We start from the raw sequence: 16,609 nt of genomic DNA, 5'->3' as shown, positions 1-16,609 counted from the left end.
AATGCAATGGCGATATTTCTGTCTTTACGAAACAAAATCAACAAAATAAAGCAGCAATAACAAAAGAAAAACTAACATGTGCCATGTGCGTCGCATGTTGCAACATGGCTGACGCATATGACTGTTATGTGCGTCGCATGTTGCAACATGTCTAACGCAAATGACTGTCATCTGCGTCGCACCTTGTGCATAGTGTGACGCAAATAGCCGTTCAACTGCGTCGGATCAACATACGACGCAGATCATGTTTCTTTGATTTGCGTCGAGACCTGTGCCGTCGGACCAGTGTCCGACGCAAATCGACGTTTCTCTACTAGTGTTTGAATTGTACTTAAATAATTAAGCACAAGTTTCGATGAGACTTGTCCTAAAACCTATACGCCCCCCCTTCTTGGGACTAGGCTCGTACTGTTAGTACGGACGAGCTATGTTCGAAGTAGGAGAATGACCACCAACCCTTCATCTTGGATGAGTATGAGTTTATATACACTTGCCGACCTTGTGGGATATGAGTGTTGTTTGTGAGCATATCAGTTCCTGGCCGGCTTCCTTAAGGAAGCAGTGTTTGTCTTGCAGTAGTGAGCCCTTACTAGGGATTTTACTACTTACTTGACCTTGCATTTGAAAGTAAGATACCTTTACTAAGGTATGCTTATTTGCGGTCGGCTTCCTTTTAGGAGACATGATGTTTCTCTTACTAGAGATTATCATTTTTTGTTGAACTAGATATGTAATCTACCTTTCTTTGGGTTTATTACATTTTGGTCGGTCTCCTTGAGGAAGCAATGTGCGTTAGAAGAATGTTTATCCCTTGCTGGGCTGATTCAGTCATTTACTTTGTTCTTGGTTGTTCCGATTTTTCTCCCTTCTATGATGAAGGTTTTAAAGTAGTAAGGTAGCATTCTCTTGCTGCTTGCTGATCTCTATATAGGGATCCAATGCATGGATAAATTCCCCAGCCTCCAGAAGGACTTTGGTCAGAGTGGTGATCTTTTTCTTTACCATATCAAATTTGAAACTTCATAGCTTTAGATTCCTAATGAAGGCGTCAAAGGCCACTCTTGCATTCAGATCTTGAATCTGCAATGCCTCTAGATTAAATATCTTACCAAAGCTTCTTAAGGCCTCCTTTGGTCCTTGGATAACCTTCCCCAAATGCATGCTAGTATTCTACTCCTGTCGATTTTCTACAAAATGGCTAGTGAACAGAATATAACTAAGCTCCGTGAAATTATTCACTGAGTTCGGAGGAAGATTATTGAACCATTTTTGTGCTACCCCTTTCAAAGTAGCTGGAAAATTCTTACACCAGGTAGCATCATCAACTACCTGAACATACATTTGATGCTTGTATGCCGACAGGTGATCGTCTGGATCGGTAGTTCCGTCAAATGGTTCTATCGTGGGTAGCTTAACCTTTGGAAACGGGGGAGGCTCCATGATTCTGGTTAGAAGAGGTGTTAGATAGGCCTGGACGCCTATACACCATAGGTTGCAATACAGATTTTTCTTGCCTTGGTTGAACAACATATGGTCCTTGACTTCTTCCTGTAGTTCTGGATGGCAGCCTTAATGGAGGATCTCTCATGTAGGGTGTAGATCCTGATGCTGAGCGTTGTAGAGCTGATGCCTTCTTGGCCTCTAAATACTCCCTAGTATCCTTCTCCATTTTATGACCACTAGGAGGTAGGTTGTCCCCTGGCCGGAGTACTAACTTTCAATCCATTTTCCTTCGTTGTTCACTATCCGCTTGCTGCTTTCCTTTTGATACCCGCCTGGACACCTCCTGCCGGGGAGGCCTGCTTAGCCCTGGCCGTGCCTTCTTGGGACTGCCCCTTAGGTGGAATTACAGCAGCTGGGTCTAGATTGACATGAAAAAACAACATGTTACTTTTAATTTGCTCCTCAACGACAGCAGCCATCCTGCTAGTCTGAAAATCATTCAAAACATTTTCCAGATAGGCAGCTATCACTGGACGCTTTAGGTTTTTCTTGAATGATAGGCTCCCTGATTTTTCCAGAAAGGTTGACAACAGCAAGGGGCCTATCTCTTCCTCTTGGTGGCCTTTCATCGTCCACCGTATCCTCCACTCGAATCTCAAAACTTCTATTCCTAGCAACGTTGGATGAGTGACAATTAGTCATTGTTGCGTCTCCCCACAAACGGTGCCAAATGTTACGTAGTGCTAGACTCGTAAATTAATACTACTATTCCCAACAGTAGGTTCTATAATAAGAGACTTGTGCAAAACCCGAACTTGAGCTCCGCCTTCAAACCTGCAAAAAGGGACCCACCCTGGAGGTTTGGGTGGTATTTCCCCCTCCAAAGCTTAAGTCATGTATCAGGAGTGGAAAGGAAATTTTTTAGAGAGAGAAAGTAGACAGAGGGAGAGAATTTATGGCAGAATAACAGTACACTGCTCTGAAAAACGTACATTTCCCCTGATTTTAAGGACTATTTATAATGTATGAAATGACTGACACTAGTTGAATAAATGTTATTTGCTGCGGTGATATTGCTGCGGTTTTACCCATACGCAGCCATATATCACGTAAAAATAAATATAAAATATGAAATAAAGATATTGTTGCGGTTCCTTCTTAAAACCGCGGCAATATGGTATCTACCGAAATTTTTTTGAAAAAAAATTGACTATTTAACCAAATATATTGCTGCGGTTTTTGTTAAGAACCGCAGCAATATATTAAAATAATAATATTTTAATATATTGCTGCGGTTCTTGGTAAAAACCGCAGCAATATTATAAAAAAATATATAAAAGGCGCGTTAGGGTTTTTTCCCCCCTCTCATTCTCTCAATCCTCACCAGCCGTTTCTTTCATTCTCTCAACCTCTCTCATCTCTCTCAACGTCTCTTTTCTCTCAACCTCTCATCTTTCTCAACGTCTCTTTTCTCTCATCTCTCTCAATCTTCACCGGCGGCACGTTCTCTCTCAACCAGTACGTTCCCACGCAATCACTGGTGACTCGTGCATAAACAAAACGAGTCCAACAGCCTAAGCACATCAGCACGTTCCCACGTGTGAACGGAGCGACGCGATCTTCGTCGTCCACCAGCCTCGACGGCTCCCGTCAGCCTTCGAACGGAGCGACGCGATGAAGCCGCCAAGTCCACCGACCTCGATCAGAGTGTTCGTGCGTCCTCTACTCCGCCGTTCGATCCAGATTGTTCGTCGACACGCTTTTTTTCGTTTTTAGATCTGAATTTCTTTTCTTTTTTCTCCTCCTCTACTGTAATGAAATTATCAGTGGTGATGTTTTAATTTATTTTTTTTTTCGATTTTCATATTTTTGTTTGTAATATATTTTTTTTGCTTTTTTTGTTTAATTTTGTAATTCTAATTTCATTATAGTGAATTTTTAATATATTTTCTGCTTTTTAGTTTCTTTTTATATTGGGTGTTTATAAAATTGTTGTAGCTAATATAACATATTATAATAATGTTACTGCAACCACAAAAAAATTTGGCCTTGAAAAAATTTTAAATTTTTTTTTTTACCTGCTTAGCGCCTATTGCTGCGGTTTCTAGCCCAAAAACCGCAGCAATATTACGTGTCAATCAGATAATAAATAATAATATTGCTGCGGTTTGGCCTATAAACCACAGCAATATAATTAATACCTATTGCTGCCCCCTTAATTGTCGCGCGCCAAAACCGCACCAATAGGCCACTTTTTAACCACAACAAATAGCATTTATTGTACTAGTGTGATGTACCTTGATATCACCCTAATTTAAGAGCATCATCTGATTGGCTAAGCAATAGTGTTATGACACGTGGCAATCATTTATTGGAGAGTACACATCATCATCTATTCCATAAAAGATATCCTTTGATATTGTTGGGCCTAAGTACAAATCGGGCCAGAAGGAGGGCTAGTACAACTCTCTTTATTCAGAAAGGTGTACTTTTTGGCCATGCACCTTTCAGGGCCATGTACTTTACTGTAGCAGCAAAGTGCCACGTGTAGGGTTTTCATGGAGCCACGTGTCCTTACTTATAACCGTTGTTTTTTAGGCTACAACAATACCAATCAACTCATTTTGGATATTTAAAACCCAAAAATATATTTAATAACAATGACTTTATAGTATTTATATAACAAATATACTGCAATACAACAAATAATAATTTTTTTTTAATTTAAATAAAATAATAATAATCGAAAAAATAATTAACTTAATAATTATATTTAGCTTTTAAATAAACGCTCTTAAAAATAGGCTATTACACTATTGTTGCGGTTCCTAAAAAAACCGCAGTAATAAACTCTTTTAATTTATAAAAGGATACACGCACGCCCAATTAGGGTTCTCCTCTTAGCCTTTTATCTCCTATCAACCGTTTTATGCCCTCACCCTCCCCCCTCTATCTCTCTCTATCTTCCTCCTAACCTCGCACTCTCCTCTCTCTCTCTCTCTCTCTTCCTCCTAACCTCCAACTCTCCTCTCTTCGCCACCTTCAGCCCTCTTCCTCTCGTCAAAACCGCAGCCATAATCGTCAAAACCGCATCCATCATCACTCTTTCGTGAAGATCTCAACCATCGTCGTCCGATACGAAGGTTTTATATCTCAGCCACGCGAAGTCGTCATATCTCACTATCTCAGCCACGCGAAGTCGTCAGATCTCAACCTTCGTTGCTTTCAGTCGCTTTCAGCCCAGTGGCGTATCCAGGAATTACGGGATGGGGGTACGGATGAGAAAAAATCAAATAAAACAAAATACAATACTTGAGTTGATTTACGACTAAAAATTCAAATCAAAATACAATGCCAATATCAATTAATGATTCGAATTACAACTAACTGAAAACGACAAAAATACATAAGTTTCAAATAAAAAAAAATTACAAGTGCACCCCACGATATTAATTCCAAAGTTCCTTGATTCAAATCTAGTACTTCCAAAGTTCCTTGTTTCAAATTATATTTCACAACATCTAATTCCAAATTCAACTAATCTCCATTCGCAATCTCTATTTCAATTTTACAACTTCTAATATCTAATTTCAATTCAAATAATCTTTAATTTCAATTCAAGTAATATCAGTTCCATATTTCACAATTGCACAACATTTAAATTACATTTTTATAATTTCTTATTCCAATTCAAAAATATCAATTCACATCAAGATGAAAAATCTATAATTTATAAATTAGCAGAAATAAAAAAATAAAAAAAAGAAAGTGGTGACCTGAGTTATGGCCTTCTGCCTTCCTCTAGCGAGTGTGGCGACCCGCGACTGTCGTTATGGCCTCCGGGCTTCGACAAAGTGGCGACCCGCGTAGGCATGCTGCGTTCTGGCCTCCGAGCTCCGGCAAAGTGGCGACAAAAAGGAACAAACGGTCCGGCAGAGGCGAAAAAGAAAGAAAGAGAGAGAAAAGAAAAGGTATGAGGGAGAGGGAGAGAAAAACGTTATACTGACCAGAGGAGAGAGAAAGAAAGGGACGCGTGATACTGAGGAGCGTCTGTCAGTCTTCAACCTTGGGCAGTGTAATTTTTTTTTTCTTTTTGCTTTTATTTCCTTCAACTTTTCTTTTTTTTTTTTGGAAATGGGGGTACAGCTGTACCCACTGTACCCCCTGTAGATCCGCCCATGTTTCAGCCGCCTTCGCGGCGCGTTCCTGCTCTGTACCGCGGATCGCTCTTCGCCGCCTTCGCCGCTATTCCACGTTCGTCGCTTCCAACCGTCTACTAGTTTGTGAAATTGTAGTTAGCTTTGGTGTTGTAAATTGTTTCAACTTTTTGATGCTGTAATTAGTTTGAGTCACTGAAATAGAAGTTTTTGATGCTCTCTTTGTCTGGTTCATTTCGTTTTAATGATGTAACTTGTTTCAATTTTCGAAAAATACTTAGTCAATGTTGAACAATGAAGAAAAACACGGTTGAAAATAAGAGATTAGTACACGGGCACTCTGCATGTTTGGTTTTAACGAGTCAATGTTGAAAAATGTTTGGTCAATGCTGAAAAATGGATCGTATTATCTCAGATAGTCCGGGCATATAGTCCTTTTTCCCAACTAACCCTCACATTGTCACATCTATCACCAATAACCCTAAATTTGTAATTTGTCATTAAACATGACAAGTTACCAACAATGTTAATTTGGTTTAACTTTGGATGGCTTTGGTGTCAAGAAGGTGGTTGATGACATCAAATGCGAAGAAGGTGGTTTGATGCCTATTAGTGGTCTGCTGCCAGTAATAAAACCCTTGAAATTGTGCATCAAAACTAATGAAAACATACTTTTGAATAACCATCAACCATCTTCTTAAATAACGCCAAACCATCAAAGTCAAACCAAGTTAATGCCGTTTGTAATTCCATCATTTTTAATGACAAATTACAAATTTAGGTTTATTCATGATAGGGGTGATAATGTGGGGGTTTGTTTTGAGAAAAAGAGCTATATATGTCATGAGATAACATCCCTTATTAATTTGTTATAACTTATAAGTTGGTCAATTTTGTCTTTCACGTTTACAAACAATCAGCCAACTTTTAAAGCATTTCCAAATTAACTCTGGATCAAGGCAAGGGATGAAGGGATAGACAAGCACCATTATCTGAGTCAAGTATGGAAAGAGTTGGGTGTCAATCCTCGAATTGTGTGCGATAAAATACATTGGTTTTGGATATTGACTTAAGTGTTGGAGGCATCGCCTCCGAAATCGCCGAGGCTTGATGTTTATCTATAGATTACTCTTTAAAGCCCCAATATAGATCCACAATGAGTAGACCCTAAATGAACTACTCCTATTTTAAACTGAAACCAACATTCAGCGGGTCTTCAGGAGCAGCATAAGAACAAGCTGCACAACATTATAGTAATGACATCATCAAATATCAACATCGTCACCAACTCTAACCAAGGATGTCTTGGCCTACTATTTAAGATTGATGTAATGTGAATAATAGGTCATAGGTTCGAATCTTCCCCTACCCTTCTTTGTACTTTGTATTGCCTTCATACCTCAGATAGATAAAAAAAAACATCGTCACCAATTCATATCATATACTAGATTTCCTGTGTGAAACAACCTTATACACATTTACCCTGGGTGCCATGGCTTTATATATACCGTATCCGTTTCACAATACTTATAACTATTTGACCTTTGCACCAGTTATCTATTAACTGTGACAATACTTTTCTATTATTACTTATAAAATAAAATATTATCGAGTAAAATATTGCTGGATTAGTCTCAATGTTCAAATTCCATATACCAAAATTTTATTCTTATTTTTACTAATTGATAATTAACCATATTGAAGGTCAAAGATGTGCATTGACAAACGTAAAAGTTAAAGTGTTGCAATATTGTGAAACAAAGAGTAATTTTCACATATTATATGATAGAGTCCATGATAAGGTATTTTACAAATGCTTCAGTAGCCATACACCAAGCTACTAAAATAGGTAAACTTGAAAGCAACCAAAAGACAAGAGATAAGAAAGTAACAAATTGTTAGCTTGTAACTAATGTCCCTAATTCGCTCTAGCAATATCGTCCAAGTAGAAAAAGAAAACTTCACTAAACCAACAACAGTTTCCATGGATCATTGAATCTTCACCAATAATTTGATCTTTAATTATGAGTTACTTTCCATCCATAATCTAGGAAAAGATTGTGGCCTATCCAAAATCCTCAACTTAAGAAGAAAATGAGCTATAATCCCACATAAAAATCCAAGTGATGCACCTTTTCCTACAAGAGATACAGCTGTGACTAAAAGCATCACAAAAGAATCACCTTTTGAGTTCATATCCCTACAAGCCATAGCAAGCTCTAGGCCAGCAAATAGTAATAACACCCCTAAAACTCCAACAGGAAATTGATCTAATATTTTCACAATTGAACTCCCTAATACAATGCCAATTACCAATTTTCCCAACCCTAAAATTGCCACACAACACCCACTCCTCCCTCCAAACTTATATTGCCCAGCTAGACCTCCAGCTCCATGACAAGTTGGTACAGCACCAAACCAACACCCAATTAAGTTCATCATCCCTACTGTCACAGAAAGCGAAGTCGCCGAGAAATCCTTCCCCGGAAAAAGGTCCGACGACAGCTTACAAACGGCAATAACCGAATTTAATACCGACAAGGGCAATTGTGGAATTGTACCCTTGATAAACCCTTGCTTCCATGACTCCTTAGGAATGTTTATAAAGTGTATAGGAGAGGGTCCAAATTTAAAACCCTTAAACACTTCTTTAGGTCCACTAACAATTGCCAAAATTATCCCTAAAAAGAAGATAATAACAGCACTTGGTAAAGAATATAAAACCCTCCTAAAACCCTTTAATCTTCTCAAACCACTATTGTTGGATTCCAAATCACATCCATCATTTTCTCTCTCTTCTCCAGCTCCATTAACAAGAATGATCAAAGAAGCACACACAATAACCAACAATAAACCATCAAAACCTAACCAAGGTCTTTCTCCTAAACTCTTTGACTTAGCAAAATCTTGCTCTTTTGTTATGTATTTTACAGCAGCCATTGCAAATGCTAAACCTTGTGAAAGCTGAATACCTCTAACAACAGATAAAGGAATCAACAAATAAACAAGTTGCATTAATTGAGTAACACCCAAAACAAACAATATCCCAGCAGTACAGATACCAGCTGCCATAATCTCTGGGATTCCAAAATCTGGGTTAGCAATTGCAACAGCTGCGATTGATTTCATAGGTTGGACTGGCATCGGTACGCCGTAGATTGCTCCAGTGATTATGTTGTATATCCCAGTGAAGATTAGAGTGGTGCCCAAATCAAGATTTCTTGCTAATGTTAGTGCTAAGACTATTGGGATATATGTGCCTAAATCTCCCAGTGCACCATTTAATTCCCCCCATTTTGACCTGAAACTAAAGTTTTGTTTTAGGGTATCCCAGAAATTGTAGGGAAATCTTTGGTGAATTGGGTTTGGAGTGGGATTTTCGAGGACTTCTTGGTTCAAGTTTTGTGAAAATTCTTGGGGAGTTTGAGGTTCCATTTGGATTGAGAGAAAATCAAAGAGTATTTTTTTTGGGAAATATCAGTAATACTAAGTAAGTCACCTGTTTAGATGCTATTTATTTGGGAATATTGATAACTACACTTTAATTAGATACATTTTATATAGGGTTATTCAAGACGGATCACATTCTATCTACATTATCGTCATTATGCCTCTTCGGGCCTGTTATCCCCAAGCTTATTTTCAGTTTGGTTCGATTCAATTCAGTTCAGTTCAGTCAGTCCTGGACAATACTTTTACTCACATATCACTAATCATTTCAGTTCTGTTCAATTTAGTTCAATCCAATTCAATTCAGTTGTTTTACGTCGAAAAGAACCTGCTTTTTTTTGACACAACAAGAATACAAGATACATAAAGAATGTAATCTAATTTGTCTTTTAGAAAGATGAGGGGTCACTAACAAATGAGAGCCATTGGTTGAGAGTCCTAATCTTGTGGGGAAAGTGATTCTCAAGTTGATGGAGACTTTATTGGTAGTTTTTTTTATGGGAATATGATATGTGAAAAATATACTACTATTATTGTACAATACTCTGTAGTCTGTACTAGTTGCATACTGCCATATACAGTATACTAATTATGAGGGAATAGGGAGTGTGTCTTTTTCACGAATCTCTCTTCTCGACTGCTTGAAGTGCGCGGATTTGGCTTCGAAATCAAAAGGCAATGTCAACTCTTTCTTTTTACTCCCTTGCGTTAGGGTGCTCATGTCATATTCTCTGATAGAGACTAACTAAATTAATAGTAGTCAAGTAGATAAGATGCTTTCCAGTAAGCTATGGCATAAGACAGAGATGTGTGACAAAGAATGAGTGGTCGTTTGGTTGAGTATGAGAAATAGATAGGTAATTTGTGTGTTCATGTCGAAAACCAAATAACAAGTTTTCCACATTGCAGGATTTTGCACGTGCCATGTTATTTTTTATGCTGACTAAAACACACCCGATAAAATTAAAGGAATCACTTTGATATAGCCTTAAAAATCTAGACATCCCATGCTCACCGATCAACAATGCAATTGTCTCAGCCACGTGAAGATAGACCTGGGTTAGGGTAGTGTGTGAAAGCAGATGCAAACCAAGCGCCGCCACGGCCCACATGCATGTCACATACGGCTTCGTCTGCCACCAAGTTTAAGTTTTATATGTATGTTAGCTTGTAAGTACTCGAGATGATTATTGACCAAAAGTTCACAACTAACTCTTGATGCTTTGATATTTGCCGAGGTTAGCATTTAGCACCTACTTCTGAATAAAGAAAACATATTGTGAATTCTTGTCAAACAATAATAGGTCTAGAATTTGAACCTATCAAGTTCTACATTTAAATCCTAACAGTTCGGCATGTACCGGCGGATTACATTGTTCTGAGATAAATAAGAGAAGGATCGATGCGCGGAGCGGCCATCATGGTCGTGCTAAATTACTGTGCTCTCATCTTCTTAATGTCATGCAAAGATAATATCATCATAAGAATTGAAAATCTGTAGTATAGCAACAAAAGGATATGCCATCAAGAACTGATAAACATGACAGAGCACAGAACTGTGAAGAAAACTGCCGACATAGAAATGAAGTAGGAATTAAAACAATGCTCATTGTGGCCAAAAGAGAAACTAAAGAATGCTCATTCTATTTCTGTAATGCTTTGGAATAACACATTATACAACGTATGTAGTGCATTTTTATTTAACAGTATCTATCTTGGCTATATGTCAAGAAAATGTTTAAATTCTCCCCTCGCTTCAACGCTGTAATGTAATCAATTATCGATTATCAATCAATCAGCCATTTCCCTAGAACTTCGGGAAAAGGATCTCCATCTCCTATTTGACTAATTCCCAAAAAGAATGCAACTTTAGAATCTCTATACAGTGGTTAGGAATCTAACAGAAGGACCACCATCTTCTCTTTGGTCTTTTTCATATCGCCCTTGGCAAGCATGGCATCGTAATCAAGATTTTATCAGGCTGCAAAACCAGAACAACATCATATGCTTCAACTTTGTCTCGTGGAAAGGGCTTATGACATATGAGTACCCTCTCATCAATATTTGCTTCAACATCAACAATCTGAACATTATATGCTTAATTTTTGTCCCCTGGAAAGGGCTTACGACATATGAGTACTCTCTCATCAATGTTTGCTTCAACATCAACAATCCGAACATCCCATCTTAATCTTGTTGCAAGTGTTCTAGCTAACTCAATCATTGAAGGTGTGTCGCGGAATATAATCCAACCCTAAAAAGGGTCAATTTTAAATATCAGTGGGCAATGGGCAGTGCCAGAACATTTCTGTCATAAAATATAGCAAGAGAAAAAATCATCATCCTGAATTAAAATTTGTCAGTACAGTCTACATACCTCGGGACGAAGAAGTCTATCTATGTCTAAGAAGAGATCGAGCATTGTGCACTTCTGATGCTGAAGAGTCTCAAGTGACAGCAGTCCATCAGCATGGATCATATCATAAGTTCTTGGATATGATGGAAAAGCTTCACACCTAAAAATGAATACTTATAGGCTCAGAATCAACAATTAAAAACATGAGATCAATCATGCATAGTGCGTTGACAGATCAGTATGTGCATTAGTCTTAAAAAGGTACGCTCAACAAACAAATGTTATATTTATGCCTATGGTTTCAGCAGGGTAAGAAGATGTTTTGTAGCGGCTACAAAAAATCTATAGTAAGTTTCATCCTAAGAGAAGTTAAAACCTACCAATTTTGTGATGTGCCTATAAAGCCTCTGTCAAGAATTAAGGGGAGTGTGTTAGGTGCAGTTGTAGGAACCACATTCATAACCCACAGGTTTTTCTCTGCTTCCAGCAAGGCATGATTGAACCCACCAAACTGCGCATTCATATCCAATACATTCCTAAGCATGTTGAAAGGTGGGGAAGGATCCTCATCACCAGGTCTCTTTGGATGATCAGAGAATATTTGGGGTGACAACAGAGACCAATATTCCTGAACTGCTGACTTCCACTTCAAGGAATCCGCAGAAAAAAATTCAGCAGGGACACCTATTATCAGAAACAGAGTAATGCACATTGATAAAAACAACACAGCATTGACCTAAGGATTATAGAGTTGAAAGGAAGAGAATGAAACGTACCGTATAGCTTAAGTTCACTAGAATTAAGATTTGCTCTAGAGGGCCAAGCAGTACGCTGTTCAATAGGAATCCATCGTTCGCTATGAGTTCCACCTATGCATAAATGCAGAGGTTGATAGTAAGGAGATTCAACATCATAGCCTTTTTTACAAAGAGGAGGGTTTGAGCTATGTTTCCTGGATCACACATCAGACAAAAGCATAGAAAGTTAAGCTGAAATCATGCTTCATCATCTATGTACTTTCTGCAAATGAAGGGTGAAATAAGAGCATTAAGGGCCAGAGAACTAACTGAGAAGCATGACAGTTCCTGAGAGTGGTCTTTCTCCAGATAACTGTATCATCCTGCTGCGACATCATATCCCAGCATAGACTTTCTGCAAAATGCTGGACAAACTGCCATATCTTTTGGTTTTCATTGTTTTCAGGTGATCCATGTACACTGGCAACTGGTGAAGTCCAGACAAAATACCCTCCTGGCTTCAGTAGTCTGTCAGCTTCAACAAGGAAAATCCCATCTGCATAACATGGCATATTAGGTGCTCATTCTTCTGCCTTTCTAATTACTTTTTTTAATAAATTCTTACTGGATGGGTGGGTGGAGACCTGGGGGATGGAGATTATCATATACCTTTTTGATCCCAGTCAATACCACATCTAGCACAATGCAACATGTCGAAGGAAAGAGATGAAAAAGGCAGCCGCTTTGAACTGAAGGAAGCAATCATTGCAGGAAGACCTCTTTCAAGTGTCAATTGAACTTGACTACCAGATGGTTCATAATTTGCAATACACAATGTCAGCAAATTCCGTGAGAAGAGATGGGCTCCAAAACTACCATAGCCGCATCCAATATCCAAAACAGATCTTACCTGAGACCAAATATAAGAGCAACAGAAAAAAGTTGAGCAAAAGGCCAGGAATTTGTTCACGTTGGACCTAAAGCAAAAGGTTCAGAAAGAGGCCAGAATTCCTTCTCAGCCACATGGAGAAAGCTAGACAGATGGTATAAGTATGAAGTTCCAACCATCATTTTCATACGCTCATAAAAAGGATCCAATTAAGCCCCGTTAACTAAGAACATCTGAGTCAAAATATGATGTTGCTAGGTGCATTCGAGATGTAATCACTTTTAGCTACGATTTTGAGATGTACATCCTCTCCAACACATCAGAAATTGTTTAGTATAAAAATCCAGCTATAAGATAGACTCGAAGTTTATAAGCTGAATCGTCATAAGACAACCAATCACAACTTTCAGGTCATAAAGTCGTTGCGGATGCAATTTCCTTAAAGTGCCTAAATAGTACTCCCTCCGTATTCTTTTAGTTGCTACATTTTACCATTTAGACATGTCTCTTTTCAGTTGCTACATTTGCCAAATATTTCTACTTTTAGTATGCGGTACTCACATATTATTTACCTTTGTGCCCTTATTTTTGTCTTCATCACACAAAAAGACAACTATTTTATGCTTTATTGCTCTATTTTTCAATGGTCACCACATGTTTCCTTCATCTGTGTGCTAAAGTAAATGTAGCAACTAAGAAAAGACGGAGGGAGTTTTCTGAGAGAAAGTTTTACAGTCTACATTATAAGGCTAGGAAAAATGCAGATAGCTTCTATGTTTTGGGGAACTGAGGTTGGTACTTACTCCAGCCTTATTGAAGTCAGACACACTTCTGAGACCAATCATGTCTGCAATTTGATGTGAGTAGTCTTCGACCCCATCAAACATGAGAGAGTCTGAGCGGAATGATATCTGGTCTTCTTCCAACATCATCAATCTGCAATACAAGTTCTAAGAATAAATATGCTTCACTCGAAAAAATGCTCTAGGCTATATTAACCCGAAAAAGTACAAAGAACCGCTCCCCTACACACTAACCTCTTTGTCACGGTTCCTGAAGTCAAAACCTCTTGAGCAGAAATCTTCACATTAGCAGACCAAATCACATCCCTACCAGCAGGCCACCTAAGTGGGAACTTGTAATTCCTGGGTGGAAGAACCACACAATTCACCCTCGAACTCCTCTCACACTGACGGTCCAAGTTGGACCCCCCAAGATTTTCAGAAATGTTAAAGCAAGGAACATAATTTTCATATTCCTGGGAGCAAAATTCAACTTCTCTGAGCCTTGAGGAACCAAGAGAAAGCTCTTGAATATCTGTAAAGTCAGAAATGAGCTGTTCTTGGAGCGATAGCCACCAGTACCCACCAGCAAAACTACTACTACTTACAGGTTTTCTCGAGTTAGAGACCATCCTTTTAAGAGATGTAAGAAGCACAAAGAATGCTGCTGTAGCCATTACTATCTTAATAACTAAACTAAACAAATTATGGTGCATTTTGCCACTCCCACCATTAACTCTGTCTGTTCCAAGACAATGATCATCAACAGCATTACGCAAATAGTCAGAAATGTTCTCAGAACACGATTCACCCTTTTCTTTGTCTCTCTTTCCTTTAATTCCATTCTCTGGATCACTACCAACAAGGTCAATCTCTCTTAACCGTCCACTGGATCCGGCTCGATTGTGTGGTCCTACCATTCTTCAATTGTCTGATACAAAGTGAAACTATATAATTAATCACTTTAACAAGGTTGTTTATCTTCCCAAAATCTGTAAAATAAGGCAAAATCTCCTGTAATTCACCCCTAAATCGTAAAAAGTCTGCTTATAAACCCTAAATTGTCTGAAAAGCTAACAACTTACTAGTCACAGTTAGCATCAAATGTGAAAAAATTATGAATAGCCTTGAACTAGTAGAATGTGGCAATTTGTTAGTCTAACTTTAAAATTCAGCTAATTGAAGCTAATATTATAGATATTACCATAAGAAGAAAAAAAATCACCTAAACACAGCATCATGTAGATAAGTAGATATAGATTCCAACATGAAAAATTCATGAAAGTGAATAACAAAAGACAATATCAGAATGTGTATGAGCTAGATCAAATCAAAGCTAAGAAGAAATTGATCAGATCAAATCAAAATTAATTTGAGCAAAAGTAAAGCTGGCAAAAAGTAAGTTTAAGATGTACGCAAGAGAAAAACTGGCTTGTCTAAAAAAAATGTAAAGTCATAAAAATATACGAGATTTGAGGAGTTTGTTTGAGTAGACATATCATAATAACAAGATCTTAGGTTGAAAATTGAAAACAATGAAGAAGAAGAAAGAACTAACCTTTTTATTTTTCAAAAAGACGTTACAGAGGTGAGAGACTGTGAAGTAAGGAGCAGTGATGGCGCTATAATAAGTTTTTCATTTGCTGCTTTTTGATTGAACTCATCTCAGATCGCTTTGTTAATTGTTAGTCGGCAGTTAAAGACTTTAAAGTTACTGGGAGAGAAGTGTGATTTTGACTTGTGAGTTGTGAAGTAGAAACCGAATTTGGTGACAGCAAGCCATCTTGGACTTTTGATGTATGGAGTACTATTTTTTTAAGGTCTCGTTTCTCGTATGTGTTAGGCTCCGTTTGGTAGGGCGTAAAAACTAAAACGTTTTCCCGGAAAACTGTTTTCCTCTATTTTCAGTTTTATATTGTTTGGTTGGCAAAAGAATGTAAAACCATTTTCCCTTGGGGTAAAATTACTCTCCCAAGGATGGAAAACCATTTTCTTTTCAAAATGAAGGGAAAACTATTTTCCTTCTCTCTCTTGTACACTCCTCTCACTACCTCCTTACTTTCCCTTTCATTTTCCTTTCATTTCATCATTTTTTTACATCGAACCAAACAACGGAAAACTAATTTTGGAATTGTGTTTTCCATTGTAAATTGTTTTCCATGAAAATCATTTTACACTGAAAATATTTTACACCCTACCAAACGGTGCCTTAATGTGAGTATGTGACTCACAAGTCACAAGTAAGATTTTTATGGAAATAGGGGGTGAACTGAGAAAAGTAAAGGTCAATATCTATCCTACTCCCAGAGTAGGGTGATCAATCTGGGTTATCGGGTGGGTTTTAGGTGGTCTGAGTTGGGGTAGATGTGTTTGGGTAAGATCGTACTAGATTAAATCTTTTCTGGAATAGAGTGGGTTGGGTCGAAGCCACTTAGGTCGGATCAAGCCCGACAAACTTATACTCGGGTTCAGGTTGGGTATGGTTCGAACCATTTTCGACTCGGCTTAAATCGATTTTGGGTTGACATAAGCCGGGGTCTAAACAGGTTTGTGCGAATCAAATTGGATTCATATGGACTTATGTCGACTCAGGTCGTGTTCGGATGGACTTGGTTCAGCTCAAATCGAATTTGGATGGAGTTGGAATGGTCCATTATATGTTTGTCGTTCGTTTCTAGTCATTATCGATATCGATTGAAGTTTGGGTTGGCACACACATATTTGTGTGCGCCACAACGCGAGAAATACATTAAACAATATAATAAACTTGACCAATGTTAACTGTAATCATATTA

At 38.1% G+C, this 16,609-nt stretch overlaps 2 protein-coding genes across 3 annotated transcripts; both read right to left on the bottom strand.

The window, feature by feature from the left end:
* Positions 1-7,350: 7,350 nt before the first annotated feature.
* On the bottom strand, positions 7,351-9,127 carry LOC104895658 (molybdate transporter 1). Its single transcript, XM_010682226.4, has one exon. The coding sequence runs from the start codon at positions 9,033-9,035 to the stop codon at positions 7,623-7,625; it is 1,413 nt and encodes a 470-aa protein (XP_010680528.2). The 5' UTR covers positions 9,036-9,127; the 3' UTR covers positions 7,351-7,622.
* Positions 9,128-10,675: 1,548 nt separating this feature from the next.
* Positions 10,676-15,575, bottom strand: LOC104895657 (probable pectin methyltransferase QUA2). Of its 2 annotated transcripts, none has more exons than XM_010682225.3 (9): positions 15,373-15,575; positions 14,070-14,806; positions 13,836-13,968; positions 12,813-13,053; positions 12,474-12,699; positions 12,183-12,358; positions 11,787-12,090; positions 11,428-11,566; positions 10,676-11,304 (listed from the first exon to the last, which is right to left on the bottom strand). In XM_010682225.3, exons 2-9 carry the CDS (start codon positions 14,732-14,734, stop codon positions 11,149-11,151), a joined length of 2,040 nt encoding a protein of 679 aa, XP_010680527.1. In that variant the 5' UTR covers positions 14,735-14,806; positions 15,373-15,575; the 3' UTR covers positions 10,676-11,148. The 2 variants fall into 2 exon arrangements, with proteins under 2 accessions (XP_010680527.1, XP_010680526.1); XM_010682224.3 differs by having other exon boundaries at positions 14,070-14,745; positions 15,373-15,574.
* Between the last annotated feature and the right edge of the window lie 1,034 nt (positions 15,576-16,609).

This window comes from Beta vulgaris, chromosome 6 (assembly GCF_026745355.1).
Source record: "Beta vulgaris subsp. vulgaris cultivar EL10 chromosome 6, EL10.2, whole genome shotgun sequence".
In the NCBI taxonomy this organism is placed as follows: domain Eukaryota; kingdom Viridiplantae; phylum Streptophyta; class Magnoliopsida; order Caryophyllales; family Amaranthaceae; genus Beta; species Beta vulgaris.
This window is presented reverse-complemented; position numbering and strand designations above follow the sequence as displayed.

Coding starts and splice junctions, on each gene's coding strand:
- LOC104895657 (XM_010682225.3), bottom strand. CDS start 14,734: ATGGTAGGACCACACAATCGAGCCGGATCCAGTGGACGGTTAAGAGAG. Junction 12,700..12,812: donor TATTGACTGGGATCAAAAAG/GTATATGATAAT, acceptor CATGTTATGCAG/ATGGGATTTTCCTTGTTGAA. Junction 11,305..11,427: donor ATAGACTTCTTCGTCCCGAG/GTATGTAGACTG, acceptor GACCCTTTTTAG/GGTTGGATTATATTCCGCGA.
- LOC104895658 (XM_010682226.4), bottom strand. CDS start 9,035: ATGGAACCTCAAACTCCCCAAGAATTTTCACAAAACTTGAACCAAGAA.